At 43.7% G+C, this 14,224-nt stretch overlaps 1 protein-coding gene across 5 annotated transcripts in view; it reads right to left on the reverse strand.

Annotated features, from left to right (window-relative positions):
- Window positions 1-9,071: 9,071 nt before the first annotated feature.
- POPDC1 (popeye domain cAMP effector 1) overlaps window positions 9,072-14,224 on the reverse strand; it is a 40,492-nt gene continuing 35,339 nt past the window's right edge. For all 5 annotated transcript variants that reach the window (XM_019630688.1, XM_019630692.1, XM_019630690.1 and 2 more), the window contains one exon: window positions 9,072-9,664. In XM_019630688.1, coding sequence (XP_019486233.1) covers window positions 9,540-9,664 — 125 coding nt within the window. In that variant the 3' untranslated portion in view covers window positions 9,072-9,539. The remainder of the gene's footprint in view (window positions 9,665-14,224) is intronic.

Consider the following 14,224-nt stretch of genomic DNA (forward strand, 5'->3'; position numbering starts at 1 on the left):
GGAATACAAGTCTTACAAGTCTCCTAAGTTTTTGAGAACTTCCTCCTCCTCAACGCTCTCTGGGGTCTAGATGAATTTCTGTTCATCCTTCCTATTGTCAAAACGTACCCATTGTGTGTTCCCTGCATATCCATCCCACCCATGCATAGCTCTGGAGTGGTCAACATGGGAGATAAGTAATTAGCTCAAAATAAGTGTTAAAGGTTGATCACAGCTTAACCATGTTCCTTCTCTTCACCTCGTGGCGATCATCATTTATCCTAACACAAGTGTTTTCTACCCAACAGCCACCTTGGAGGGGTGCCTACAGCCTCCTTTCCCAGCCTAGTGCTTTCTGGGGCCACTTGTTGAAGTCAGGATCGACAACTCTCTCTGCCACAGCCCATGTGCCCAGAGAGACTGCAGCCTGTGAGACCCCCTTAACAACATATGAAGTTACATATGGGTGGTCCGAGAACCGACTCTCCATTTCAAAACACAAAGTAGGAGAAGGGGGTGAAGTTGGAAAAGTTATGGGAAAAAGGAAGCGTAATAATAACTATTCACATTTATTAAGTTTTAACTATGTCCCAGTCACTAGACTAAGAATTTAACTTGCACCACCTCATTTAATCCTCACCAAACTCCATCAGAAAAGTGCTATTGCTATCCTCACTTCACGGATGCGGACACTGAGCCTCAAAAGCCTGATCAGTAACTTGGCCAGTCACACAGTCAAACCAATGGCCCAAGCTCAGACCAAAGTCAGTGTCATTGTGAAAGGTTTCTTAACCACAGCCTTGCTCAAAAAAGAGAAGGTTAACAGCTTGTTGAAGTTCGGACCATCTTACACAGACATGGAAAACCAAGCTCAATCCTGGAAGGCAGTTAAAAATGTGAATGTTTCTTAGAAGTAGGCTGGGCTCCCATGCCTTCAGCCACTTCTGGTGTAGGCAGGAGGGGCCTTGGTGACAGTTCTCTGCCCTGTCTGTCCCTCAGGTCCTGGCACTGACCCTTGGGCTCTTTACAAAGACTGTGGTTGCCAAGATGCCAGAGCCTTAAGGATTTGACCTGGCAACCAAAGGGAAAAGGGGAAGGGGATGAGAACTAACATTTACTGAGTGCCAACGACATGTTGGGAAAGGTTCTAGTGTACACATGAGGACACAGTGGCTTTAAAAGGTTTAACAACTTGCCGAAGGTCACATGCCTCTGTCTGACCTCAGTGCCATGTCTAAGCAGAAGCACCCTGCTGCTTTTTTCAAGTCAGTGCTTTAGAGCTGCTTTGAGCTAAGAGGGAGGTTGAGGTGGACCAAACAGGTAAGAAATATTTGAGGCAGCATATAACTAGGCCCCTGCATTTTCACATGCACTGATAGATTATTTTAAAGGGCAATAATCAGATTTTAGTTTTTCCTTTTTCTGAAACAATTGCCTCTCTCTATAAATACATGTAAAAAATATAAAGTATTTTATTATTCTTACTCATAATATGTATCAGGACTGATAAGGAGAAGAGTAAAACAAGAACAGACGAGAACAACAGAAATAATGGGAAGCACCTTGAAAAAGTTTGGCTAGTTCCCCAAGATAACAGAAGCTATTTTAAGAGGAATGAATTCAGAGCAGGTGAATATCTGGTAGTTCTATTTTATGTGCAGTGTAGCTGGACCATTTGGGGATCAGGCCTGAAGTTCGTCCCCTGTCTGACCTCCTTCAAAGGGATACGTGTTTCACCTCAGTTGATCTCTGCACAAATGGCATAATTATGTATAGCCACCAACAGACATGAGCAACTTCGTGTTTTCATCACTTGCAGAAAAATATCAAGAAGTAAATGACTATAATTATTTCCCCCTCAAGGCTCCTTTCCTGTGAGAGCCATTTTGTAGTCATGGGCCTTCCATTTACTCAGGTGTCAGGTAGTTTAGCTTAGTTCAAACCACATTTGGTTCTGTTGGCCTATCATGCAAGGAGTCAGAGAGGAAAATTCCTATTCACAGGGCTGCTTTCTCCAGGGAGCAGGCCCAGCTATGCTAAGCACCACGGTGTGACAAGCAGCTGTGACAAGCAAATGGGGGTAGTAAAAGGCTTAGCTGAAAACTGGAAAGGGGAATTCTCTCAGGACAGAAGGAAGAAGGCGGCTGGGAGAGCTTGAAGGTCAGTGGGGATATCTGTGACTCTAGTAAATGGCAAGGAAATGTAGTGTCTAATGTCCAGGATCCAGGGGTGTAGCAATGCAGAGGAGGCTGGTACAGACATTGGAACTGTGAAAACGGCCCCAGAGTGGAATGAGAAAGGGCCTAAGAGTAGAATAGGAGCATGGTTGGAAAGAAAGAGGTTTCTCAGAGTCATAAAGTGGAACTCAGGAAGTGCCCAGACCAAACCTGTGCGTGCATCCTGGTTGCTCACCTGCTGGTCATGTAACCTTGGACCAGTCACTCATCCTCTCTGCACGTCCCTCCCATCTAAAACAGGGGTGCTAAGACCTGTCCGGCCACCTTTACAGCACTATGCAGTGTTCACCTATTGAGTGGGTAAGGGAAAGGGCTTGGTCGACTTTAACAATGGTCTGAAGGGGCTTTGAGAACCTGCACAAAGGTGCCTGCCTGGGCCGTGACACAGCATACTGCCAGACACTGTGGGTGTAAATCTGAGGCAGCAAAGGGTGGGAAGTGGGGAAGAAACTGACTCCACAGAGGATGCCGATGCTTTAATAGGGAGGTGTAGGAGTTTATCCTGAGGGCACTCCTGGAGTGGGAGGTGCAGGCATTTCAGGCAGATGGGCCAGGTGAGGAGCTCAGAGGGTGGCTAATGGTCACTGCCCTGGCTGGGGCACAGGGGAGGAGTGACTGGACATAGAAGAGCCCTGGTGACACTGCCAAACATGTGGGCTTTTCTCTTCAGGCAAGGAGGCCCCTCAGAAGTTTTTCATTACTGTTAGCAAATTTTCATATTCCTCTAATAGTAGCACAAAGGTTGACTGGAGACAGCAAGGCATGAGATAGAGAAACAAGTGGGGGCTCTGCTGAAGAAACGAGGGAGAGCTGCAGAGACTGGAAATGGAGGGGCTTAGAGAATGGTGATATTTATCATTTCATTTAAAAACAATAATACAAAAACTCATGACACGTTAACAGAAAGAACATTTTCCTTGAAAAATAGCTATTTTACCAAACTAAAAAAAAAAAAAAGGGGATGAAGAGTAGCATTGTTTTAAATGTTTGCAAATCTTTTAAAAGCCTAGTTTAATAGAAGATAAGAGCTGGATTCTCACATCTGCTTCTGCATTGTTTTGGTTGAAATACATGAAGGAAACCTGGTCCCATACAGATATGTAGTTGAAAAAAGTAGTAGTATGTTTAATAGCCTTTAGAGGTAATTGTGGCTATTTAAAAAAATTTTTTTTAAAGATTTTATTGGGGAATTGGGGGAGAGGAGCAGCCAAGTTGTTCTCCTTCAATCTTAGTTGTGAAGAGCACAGCAAGCTCAGCTCCAAGTCCAGTCGCACCGCTCAGCTCAAGGTGCTGTGTTCAATTAGTTGTGGGTGGGCGTAGCCACCATCCCATGCGGGAGGCTGCTGGGAGTCGAGCCAGCAGCCTTGTTGTTAAGAGCGCACACTCTATCCACTAAGAGATCCGGGCGGCAGCTCAGAGTTCAGTCTTTAGTTGCGGGAGGGCTTAGCGCACCATTCAAACCGGCAGCCTTGTTGTTAGGAGCACGTGCTCTTACCAGCTGAGCCATCCTGCCACCTGTTGGCAGCTCAGCAGCAGCTCAGCTCGGGACGCAGCATCACTGGCCCATGTGGGAATCGAACTGGTGACCCTGTTACTCAGAGCTCACACTCTTGGGCAAGCTCTTAACCAACTGAGCCATTTGGCCGGCTCCAGTTGTGGCTATTCTTGATACTACAACAAAACTCCGCAAGTTATATTGAATAGTTTCTAAAAGGTTAGTTACAATGTGGAATCTGAAACCACACAATGACCCCTTTCTGCTGTTCCAGTGGTCTAGCTTGACTTTGGAATGGATCTTGTACCCATACAGTTTTGCAACTTTTGTGCATTGGTCATTTAGAAAATACTGGCTTAGTGAGTTATACAGGTTTTCAAATGTTAATATTTTAAAAACAAAAGATAGAAAAGTCACATGCATTCATTACACACACACACACACACACACACACACACACACAAATAAAAAAAAAACATGCCACACCACTTATCAGAAAAATCTTTATGTATTGGGAAGCTATCAAGCACACAGTGCCATCTTCAACTCAGATAAGCTCCAGAGTTATTTATCTGCCATTGCTCTACTTGACATCTCTCTACTCTCCCAAAGGCTCCTCAAACTCAGCATGAGGGACATACCCTCAGTCTTTCCACGCAAAGCTGGTCCTCTGCTCTGTCCCTAGTTAGGGAATGACCAGTAAGTAGTAACTGGGAGCAGAAATCTTTGACCCTGTCCTTCACCACATCTGCTCCCACAAGCCCATAGTGAAGTCCAGTCAATTTTACCACATGGTAGGCTGTAGCCACATCTGTCCACAGCAAAGCCTCAATTGGACATATAGATGGAAACTCTTAGTTCTCACAGCACAGGCTGAGGTACGGAGAAGCCACCTCAAAGCAAGTTCAGCAAGTTCAGGGAGCAGAACCTGGACTTTAGACTTAGGTGACATGGCATATGGAGCAACAGAATTGATTCCTTTTATGGTAGTATAAGATGCTCCTTCCATTTGGGTCTAGTCTTGGGACTGACTGGGGCAAGTTTGTTAGATGCCAAGGACTTGCTACTAAGGACCAAGGGATGGGCTTTCAAGTTCCTATCGCAATACATAGGTCAGATGATGGGGAAACGTGGGTTTCTCCAAGAAAAGAGAGATTGGTCCCTCTTGCCCACCACAGGATAGACCCAGGGGAGATTTTCAGCCCCCTTCATGACTCCTTGTTTTTTTGAACCTTATGAAGCCAGAAGGGAAAGTTCAATTAAGGAGTAATACGAAGTTGAAATCTGTATATCCCCACAGTGAAACCCTGAAGGCTTTTCAGCACCGTCCACACTGCTTCATAGCCCTGTATTCTCATGGCCAAAGGCAGCCAAGATGGCAGACCTTTGAAATAAGTGGAGCTGACCCAAGAGCATGCCCTCTGCAGGCCTTCTCAGATCACCTAAACCAGAGCAATTCCCATAACCTCTGAGGTTAATTGAACCAACCCTAGTCTTTAGGCATGGAGTTAAAGCAACTACAGCAGGCCCTTGAATAACATCGTTTTTGTGATACTGTTGATGAGATACATAGGAGCTTAACTCTTGTTTATATCAATTAGCCTATGGTAAAATTGGTTTCGTTATGTCATTTCTCTTAAAGTTGCAGAACCTATCGACAATGTTAAGATTTATTATATAAGAGGAATGAAATTAAAAATACGCATATTTTCTAAGTAAGAAATTTATTTGATTAAATGACAATATATTAAGATACTTTAAACTATAAGGCTCTATTCAGACAAAATGTATATTTATTATAAAGTAAATGGCATCAATGTAACCGCACCTAAAAACAGAAAGAATGATTTTCCTATAAATAATGTGTCTATATAAAGCATTCATAAAATGCTCATGTCCTTTATTTAAAACTAGGTTGCAACTGTAACAGAAAAACCTGTAAATAGTACTTAAAGGCAGGTTTCTTAAATGACACTTACAATATGTCATCCTACACAAGGTATTTACGGGTTCTGTGACAATCAAAGCATGGCTACCCTCAGTGAGAAAATGTGTCCCATGAACAGAAACCATGCTTACACTGCAACCTCAAGCTCCCTACACAGTATCCTATCCTTTCAAATCCTCGGGAATTTGAATTGAGGAGGTGGGAATTTCTAGTCACTCTAGTTGGGAATCATTATAAAAAGAGTTTGGAAACCAGGGTTGCGAAGAGGGAAGGGAAGGGAAACTGAGGCATGGCAAGGTCAGAGGTTTCTGCAGAACAGCCTTAGGAAGGACCAAGGAAATGGATGAAAGAAAAAAATAACAGTGACTCCTTGGAGCTGCAGCCTGGGGTCTGCACGGAGGAGGGCGCAGGGACCCGAAGGTCAGGACTGACCTGCATGCCCACGTGCTCGGCCAGACGCCACCACACACTAGCATGAACATCTTCAGTGGAGGGTGGAGTCAATACCTGGGTGCATGAGAGACAGAGGAGAGCACAGAGGTTACATCCACTGTCCCCAAGATTGTTCCAGCATCCAGGTGGCTCAGTTTTGGGGCCATGATAGAGCCTGGGAGGCAAAAATCAGCAGCTGCAAGTTATAGAGCCAGAAAAGCTTGACATGTGGAAGGGAGGAGAACCAGACAGGAAGAAGGCGACATCTCCTAGTGTGCACACTGATGGCAGACAAGCATGAGGCGTCCAATGATTCAAGTGAAACTGAACCACAGGGCGATATGGAAAAGATCCCAGAAAGCAAAGGATGGTAACTACAAAATAATTATATAGTACCCGTTATTACTAATTTAAGTTACATAAACATCATTGAGGATCCATCTAGTGTCTGTGCTATTATTTTATGAATAGAAATATTGATGCGGGCTTTCAAAATATTACAAATAAATGATAAATTCCGGTATAAATGTGACACTCCAGATTCAAACAACACTGATGTTACATTTGAACATAGATTTGGGGACATATGTAGAATAGTTTCTGCAGACCGTTTTCTGAATCTTGGTCACATAGCTATGTGAGTGCTGAAAAACAAAGGAAGCATCTTATTGGTGGCTTTGGCAGCCAACATGCTTTTTGTCTATGTATTTATGCCTTATACAAAGATACACTTTTTCATTTGTATAAATAAATTTAAAGTCATCCAAAGGAGATCTTACACTTAAAACTCTTTCCTGTTTTCTTATCTGCTTCCTTGCTGTCAAGTCTATGCGAGGCTGCTACTCAATGGCTTGTGGTTCCTTTTCTCTGAGTCTCACGGTCTTCCTCAGGGGTCTGTATTGGAAAATAGTTTCATGTTTCCCATCAAGCTAAGTGGCTCTTTTAAGATCCCTACTCTTGAGATTACAATCTTCTGAGGAATGACACTGATGCATGTGTATGCGCGCCCACACAGACATTTTAATAAAAACAGTAAATGACTTTGCCTCACCTAATTTTAGCAGTGTGCTTTTAAAAAATGTTTGTTCCTAGCACCGCAGAACATAACCTCCAAACACATCCGGGTTGATCATTAGAGATGACCTTCTCCACTGTCTGAAGTTGCCAAAGTGAGACACACCTGAAAATGCGTCAGGGTAAGGAAATTCAGAGGTTCTGTGGGCCCACAGGATATTAAAAACGTGGCCTCAGCAGAATCTAAAATTACTTTCTACTTAGGGAAGGATGTAATAGCTAATTACTCTATTGACTGACTTTGTAAATTATTCTTATGCATGTGTAAACTAAATGGTCTACATGACCTTACTCCAACAGTTCAGGGAGAGCAGTAGGAACACCATTACTTTTTAGTTACACATGTGATCTCAGGCACAGGAAGTGATAGTTCAACCTAATATATCTTTACAGTCTTAAAGCCATGGCGAAGTCATTCACCTCTTCTTCATTTCCCCAAAATAAATTTCTAATGTAGCATACTGAAGAGACTGCCACAGTAGCAAAATGAAGTCAGCCTTTCTACTGTGATATTAATAAGCCAACGTTTGATACAGATGTCGGGAAATTACTAAAACAATTAGCTTCAAAAAAAATTTTTTTTAGGAAAATGTGTGACCCTAGATTAGCTTATGTACCTGCCCTAACAGAAATTACCTCTTGGCAAGAGGTGCTTCTTTTGGCTCAGCTCACGTGAAAATATTTTCATTTGGAACTTTTCTTAGCTATTTAATATAATAGGGAACTGCCTCAAAGCTGGTTCTAGAGAAACACAATAACCATCAACGGGGTCTGATGCAGCATAGCTGATCGATGGGCTTCACCCAACTCAGGGTCATGGTCACACTGACCAGACTGACCACTGAGGTAAGCACACTTCTCATATCCCGCCAGCCATGTACCACCACTTCCCAAAACATGATTCTAGAAGCAAAGAGAGATCTGGAATCAAGGCCCTCTACAGCAGTGTCTAGGTTGGGTGCCCAAGGCATGGCCTGTGGTGAACTGCCTGCCCCCACAGCTGTGCTCACATGTGCAGCTCTGACACTGGGTATCCGGCACACATTTTAAAGAGACATCTAAAACCCTGGAGGAGGGCCGGCCGAGTGGCTCAGTTGGTTAAGAGCTCGCTCAAGAGTTTGAGCTCTGAGCAATAGCGGTTCGAGTCTAGCCTGAGCTGAGCAGCCGCTGAGCTGCCAATAGGTAGCAGGATGGCTCAGCTAAAAAAAAACAAAAATAAAATAAAAAAGAATAAAACCCTGGAGGAAAAATCTAAATCTTTTTTTTTTTTTTAGAGTGTGACGTTCCGGGGCCAGCTTTTTTTTTTTTTAACTTTATTTGGGAACAGCCATGGTCACTGGTTACACATTGCCTCCATGCCACAATGGCATAGCTGACTCTTCCAGGGACAGCACAGCTCATAGTGGCCCATGCGGGGACCGAACCAGCAACCCTGGTGCCATCAGCACCGTGCTCCAACCAACGGAGCCAACTGGTCACCCTGAAAAAATCTGAATCTTAAGAATCCTAACCAAAGCATGAAGCTGCTCTGTCAGTCACCTCATTCTGTGACGCATGCTTGGCCACTCGACTCTCCTCTCTCCCCCGCCCCAGGCAAGTGTCTCCCATACCCAAATGTGTGAGACAAGATGGCTCCAAACCGCCGGTAAGCGAGTTGAGCTGAAGGTAGACAGCTCAGAACGGCTTTCCTGCTTTAGGTTTCAGACCAGTTTATAAATAGCCTAATATAAGGGCAATGTGAGAAAATTCCGATGAGTTTTGTCCATTATCAAGCTATTTACACAATGCCCGAATAAGTAAGGTGATCAAGTGGAATAATGTGTCTGGCCTGGGAGAAAAACACACACCAGTTGAATCACATCTTCCTTTAAAATTTTCCATCCAAAGAAACCAAGTGAGGAAAGCCTGAGATTCCCTGCTTTTTAATGTTACCTTAACCTCAATTTCAAACTTACATTGTTAAAACTATCAAATGGACAGTGCCATTGCCATGGTAGAGAAAAAATGGTCTGTGAGGAAGATGAACCACAACTTGGAAAAATAAGTGAAAAGAAATTTACAATGACAGAACACTAAGATTTTTTTAAAGTTAAAATGATAGTGTATCTAGAAAATACTGTGAAAATATATATCTCAAAATAGAACCAGGTTTTGCCAGAAGGCTCAGTAAAACAACTACTTATGAAGGCGACCAATACAAAGGAGAGCTAAAATAACCTTCCCATTTTTTAACCTTCCTCACTTTCCCACCCTCAGACTGTCCCAGTCTGGATGTACTGAAGCAGAATAATCTAGAAGCAGTGAAAAAGTGCTGGTATTTTTCAGGATCTCTTCAAGACAATTTTCATCTTGGTAACTTGACTCTTCTCTCTGATCAAGGCATCTGATGGACTTTAAATGTTTTTGGAGACACGAGTTCAAAGACCTCATCATCATCTTCCACCCCTTCTGCTATTGGTTTCATCTTGGCTGAGGCTCGCTGGTGTGGGGATGACATATCTGTCAAAGACACAGAAAGGAAAGCCACTTAATACACATCCTGTCTTGATGCTGGCATGATGTGTCAATTATCTACTCCAAATGGAAAATAAAACTCCCAGGGAATCTCTAGCTGGTACCAGAAATGTTTCCCTTAACACTGTATTTTCAATCCAGCATTTCAATAAAGCAACCAAGTCAAGTGCTGCTCAATCATGAGAACAGATGTGGAACAAATTCCACTGCATATGCTTATATGATAGGAGCCTCTCAAACATATGCAGTTCTCAGTGTGTTGTCCTAAAGTTTGTTTAGGGCTCAGAATGTCCACACATTAATATACGTGGTGACTGGAGTCCCTGGAAAGCTGATTTCACTCCTAATTTCCCTAAGTATGGTTCTATTCTAAAACTATAGAACCTAACACCGTCAGTAGCACAACCTAAAAGAACAGTTCTTGCTATCTGTCCAGCCAACCCCTGGACTGATAGGGGAGATGGAGAGGGAGACAGGAGACAAGGAGGACAGGGAGAGAGTCCAGGATGCAGGAGGGAAGAGCATCCCAGGACCTTTTGGGGTGCCATTTAACCAAAGGAACCAAGCAATGCCTGATTCATTCATTCGGTCCCTCATTCATTCATGCTTTCATCAAACGCTTATTGAGCATCTACCATATAATGGACACCATGCTTGATGTAGGAAAAAATCTTGTGTAAAAGGAAGAGTAGAACTTATTACAGATCGGTGCATAGAGGAGCTCACGTGACATCATAAGCATAAGCTCCTTTCCATCAAGCTTCCACATTCAATGTCAGGATCCATCTTGTCAGGGTCCGTCTGCCCCACCCACACCTGTGCCATACTCTTGCTGCTCTCTAGCAGGGCAGGGTGGCATTCAGCAAATGCTGAACTCAGGCTGGGTGTAACGCTGATGATGGAAGAACAATGGATGAAATCTGACCCTTCACATACTTGCTGTACAGCTAAGGCGAGTAGCGGGAGCCTAGGAAGACACAAGCGGAGCTGCTACAAGAAATTTTCCAGCTCAGCTGTGCATCCCTGAGGACAGCGAGCAGCAGCCCGCAGGACTCGCCGCACTGAGAGCGCTGCTGTCAGCGAGGGGGCGGGGGCCAGCAGCAGCCCCATTGCCCAGCGGCAGGCAGTGGGACAGTGGTCAAGACTGGGGGTTCAGGAAACATTTCTGGGGTTCAATTCCCTGCTCCGCCAAACCTCTCCAGGCCTCAGTTTCCATATCTGTAGAAAAGAGATTGTCCACGGGACCTACCTTATGGGGTTGTTGGGAGGATTGATTAAACAAAACAAATCACGTTATGTACTTAGCAGGGTGCTGGGCACATAGACAATGTTACTAAATGTCATCTATTATTAACTCTAGAGTCACTGCCATACATCTGGGGACACGCCACTACCAACAGCCACATCTTCCAACATTAAAAGGTCATAATTATGCAGGCCTGGTCTTTGGTATAGCTTATGTAGTTTTTGTACATACACAAAAAATTGTTCACTTTCAAATATTCACAGTCAATGAAAATACTGAGTTTTTTAAAAGACAACTGTCATAAACGGTAGAAAATTAGCCTATATTAAAATGGCCCAAGAACATAATTCTGTCACACAGCACAGCATGGCACAGTCCTCCCAGGCAAGCTCTTTTTATCCTTTGTCACAAAGGTGACACCAAACATACTAAACACAACCTCCAATTTGCATGTCTACTCGAATGGTCATTAATACTATCTGTGTGATCTTGGACAAGTTACTTCGCTTCTCTGTGCCTTGATTTCCCTATCTGTAACACAGGAACCATAATGCTATCTCCTTCATATGGCTGTTGAGAGGACTACATGTCTGAATATTTGTAAAGTTCTTACTTAGGTCAGTGTGTGGGAATAAACACGTTGTGAATGTTTGTAAATCAAGAAAATGAATGTATTAATATGCTCTTTGGAGGGCAATGGCCTAAATAATTAGAAAACTTGTTAAAATTCATCATTGTCCACAGGGATGGCAAATAAAGGAAACTGTGCTAGTGCTTGAATAAGGGGTTGTGTTTCTCAATCTCAACTGCCCTGAGTGTAGCACAACCATGTTTTTTTGTTTGTTTTTTGGGTTGTTTTTTTTTAACAATAGCTATGGCTTCCATCATAGTATTTCTAGCCTCAAGTTATGCTTGAGTCTCATGAAATATTAATTTAGGGTGAGTATTTGCAATCAGAAAAAACCTTAAAACAAACAAGATGGCATTTCTAAGAGCATTAAACCAAATCATTAATGTAGATCATTCAGACATAATTGTATAACACACATAACAGAAACACGTCCAGTTTATTTTGACTTGGGAAGTGGGACTAATGGATCTCTAGTTTTTAAGCCCAGGGGTGATGTTCTACAGTATCTCGAGGCTGCTATCTACAATGGGGCCAAAATGTTATCTGACCCGCTGACTGCCTCACTAATCACTGCTTTTTCCCATTGAGAGAGAATGAAGAGAGGACCCAAAGCAACTGGAAATGACCTAGTGTAAACTTTCCAAGAGCTTTCAGCTTCTCAGTGAAAGAACTTGTTCTGTTCTTACTACATCTGCCCGGGAAAGAAAGCTTGTGGTGGTTACTATAAAACATTAAAAGCTAGTGAGGCAAAAGTAATCCACTGTTTGAGGGTGACATCCGGGGTCTTCAGGCTGGGCCTTCTTCCCAGCTACTCCAAGCTCTAATCAACTCACTGTTCCCCAAATCCAACCCATCCTTTCCCTCTTCTCCTCTTGCTTTTTTCTCCATCTCTGGAAGGGGCTCTCCACTCACATACCTACCCACCCAATTCCTTTCCATTCCTTATGGTGGCGTTCAAACCCTCCCTCCTTTCATTTGTAGGCCTCCCTAATTGCTTCTGGGGGGAGACTGTATTCTCCTCTAAACATCTAAAGCCCTTACACAGTCTGTACCACATCAGGGTCCCAAGTGCCTGCATCTCTCCCTTATTGGAATACAAGCATCTGGAGGGCTGCAACCACAGCCTCCCCTCTCCTGCAGCCTCTCAGAAGTACCCCACAAAGCTAAGTCCTTCATAATTAGCACATGAAAAAAAATCACTCCTCTGAAACGCTGCACTGGGCCTTCAGAAAGCTGACTCTGAGGCGTGGGAAAGGTGCACGGCCATCATTTCATCTCTGACGGGTCCAGCACGCACCCTAGTAGTGGGGCGCCACCAGCATTCACGTGCAGGCAGGGCTGCAGTAAGCCCTCATTATGGAAAGGGGCTGTTATCACTATTTTGTATCATGTCCCCGAGGGGAATCACTTTCATGTAATTGACAGATTCGACAGTGTTTACAGCAAAGTGTATGGTCCCCTCAAGTAATCATCAATAAGGTTCGTCAGTACCATCTCCTGCTACAAAACTTTCATCCAATCAGCAAAAAGAATCTTTGAGTGACTACGAGGTGCTAGGGGCTGGGTTAAATGTTGGGAAATATAAAGGAATCGGACATAGTCTCTGACTCTTATTTGTCAGTAACTCAACGCACTTTTCAGAGTAATTCGCCCTCATCTCATCCATATTATCATTTCTACTTTATACTACAAAGCTAAAGCAACGAGAACCTGGACAACCTGTGAAAGCAGAGTGGGGGAGCTGCTATGGAGGAATGTCTTTTCTTACCAGGGAGTGAACTACTTTGAAACATCTGGCACGATAAACCAGGTGGCATAACAGCCTGGTGAGACTGCGTTTTGCTGCTCAAGTTCCTTTCACGGGGGGGAATACTAGATTCACTTTCATTTCAGGCTTTGTGGCTGGGTTAGAGCCCACAAGTCCCCAGGTCCCAGTTCCCACAACAACAGTGCCTGTTGCTCTTTCCTCAGCCCGGCAGATGCACCCAACGGCATCAGGAACTCAGCCTGACTTGTAACTGCCAGAAGCAACCCAGTGCCAGTAGGCCGCCTGACCCTTCAATAGGAACCACAGTGCCCGCACTTTGTACCAACTTCAGTTAGCCTGGACTTCCTGTCCCACTGAGGGCCAAATATGATGTGTACCTGGCCCTGCCTGGGAATCTGCCACTGTCATGGCCAGAAGGAAGGCAGGCTTCCAGGAGTGAGGGGCTCATCTGGCCCTAGACCCGTGTTCTCCAATCTCCGCGGGAGACATGCTGGTTCAGTGGAAAGACTCAGAGGCCATCACTATGTTGCTAGAAATCATTATTTTGTCCACTAATAAATCCAAACCCAATATGGAGTGTGTGCATACAAGAAAAGAGAGAATATTCTGCTTCAAGGGAGCTAGCTTACATTTCATAAGCTGAACATGAATAAATTCTTTCTACAAGTTTGCCTGGTTTATCATTAATTTTATGCACTGATGCATCATCAGAAATTTGCCCAGAAGGCCCAATATCTTACCCAGATGTGAGAGCAGGAGAAGGGTAAGAAATAGAGCTTATCTTCAGTTAAGTACTTTTCAAATTATTTTTGCCCTTCAAGGACATTACTCTGAGGTTCATGACCTCTATAATATTTTACTTTTCATTTATGCCAAATTCTAGAGAAGCAAATAATTCCA

This window comes from Hipposideros armiger, unplaced genomic scaffold, assembly GCF_001890085.2.
Source record: "Hipposideros armiger isolate ML-2016 unplaced genomic scaffold, ASM189008v1 scaffold_932, whole genome shotgun sequence".
NCBI classification, from domain to species: Eukaryota; Metazoa; Chordata; class Mammalia; order Chiroptera; family Hipposideridae; genus Hipposideros; species Hipposideros armiger.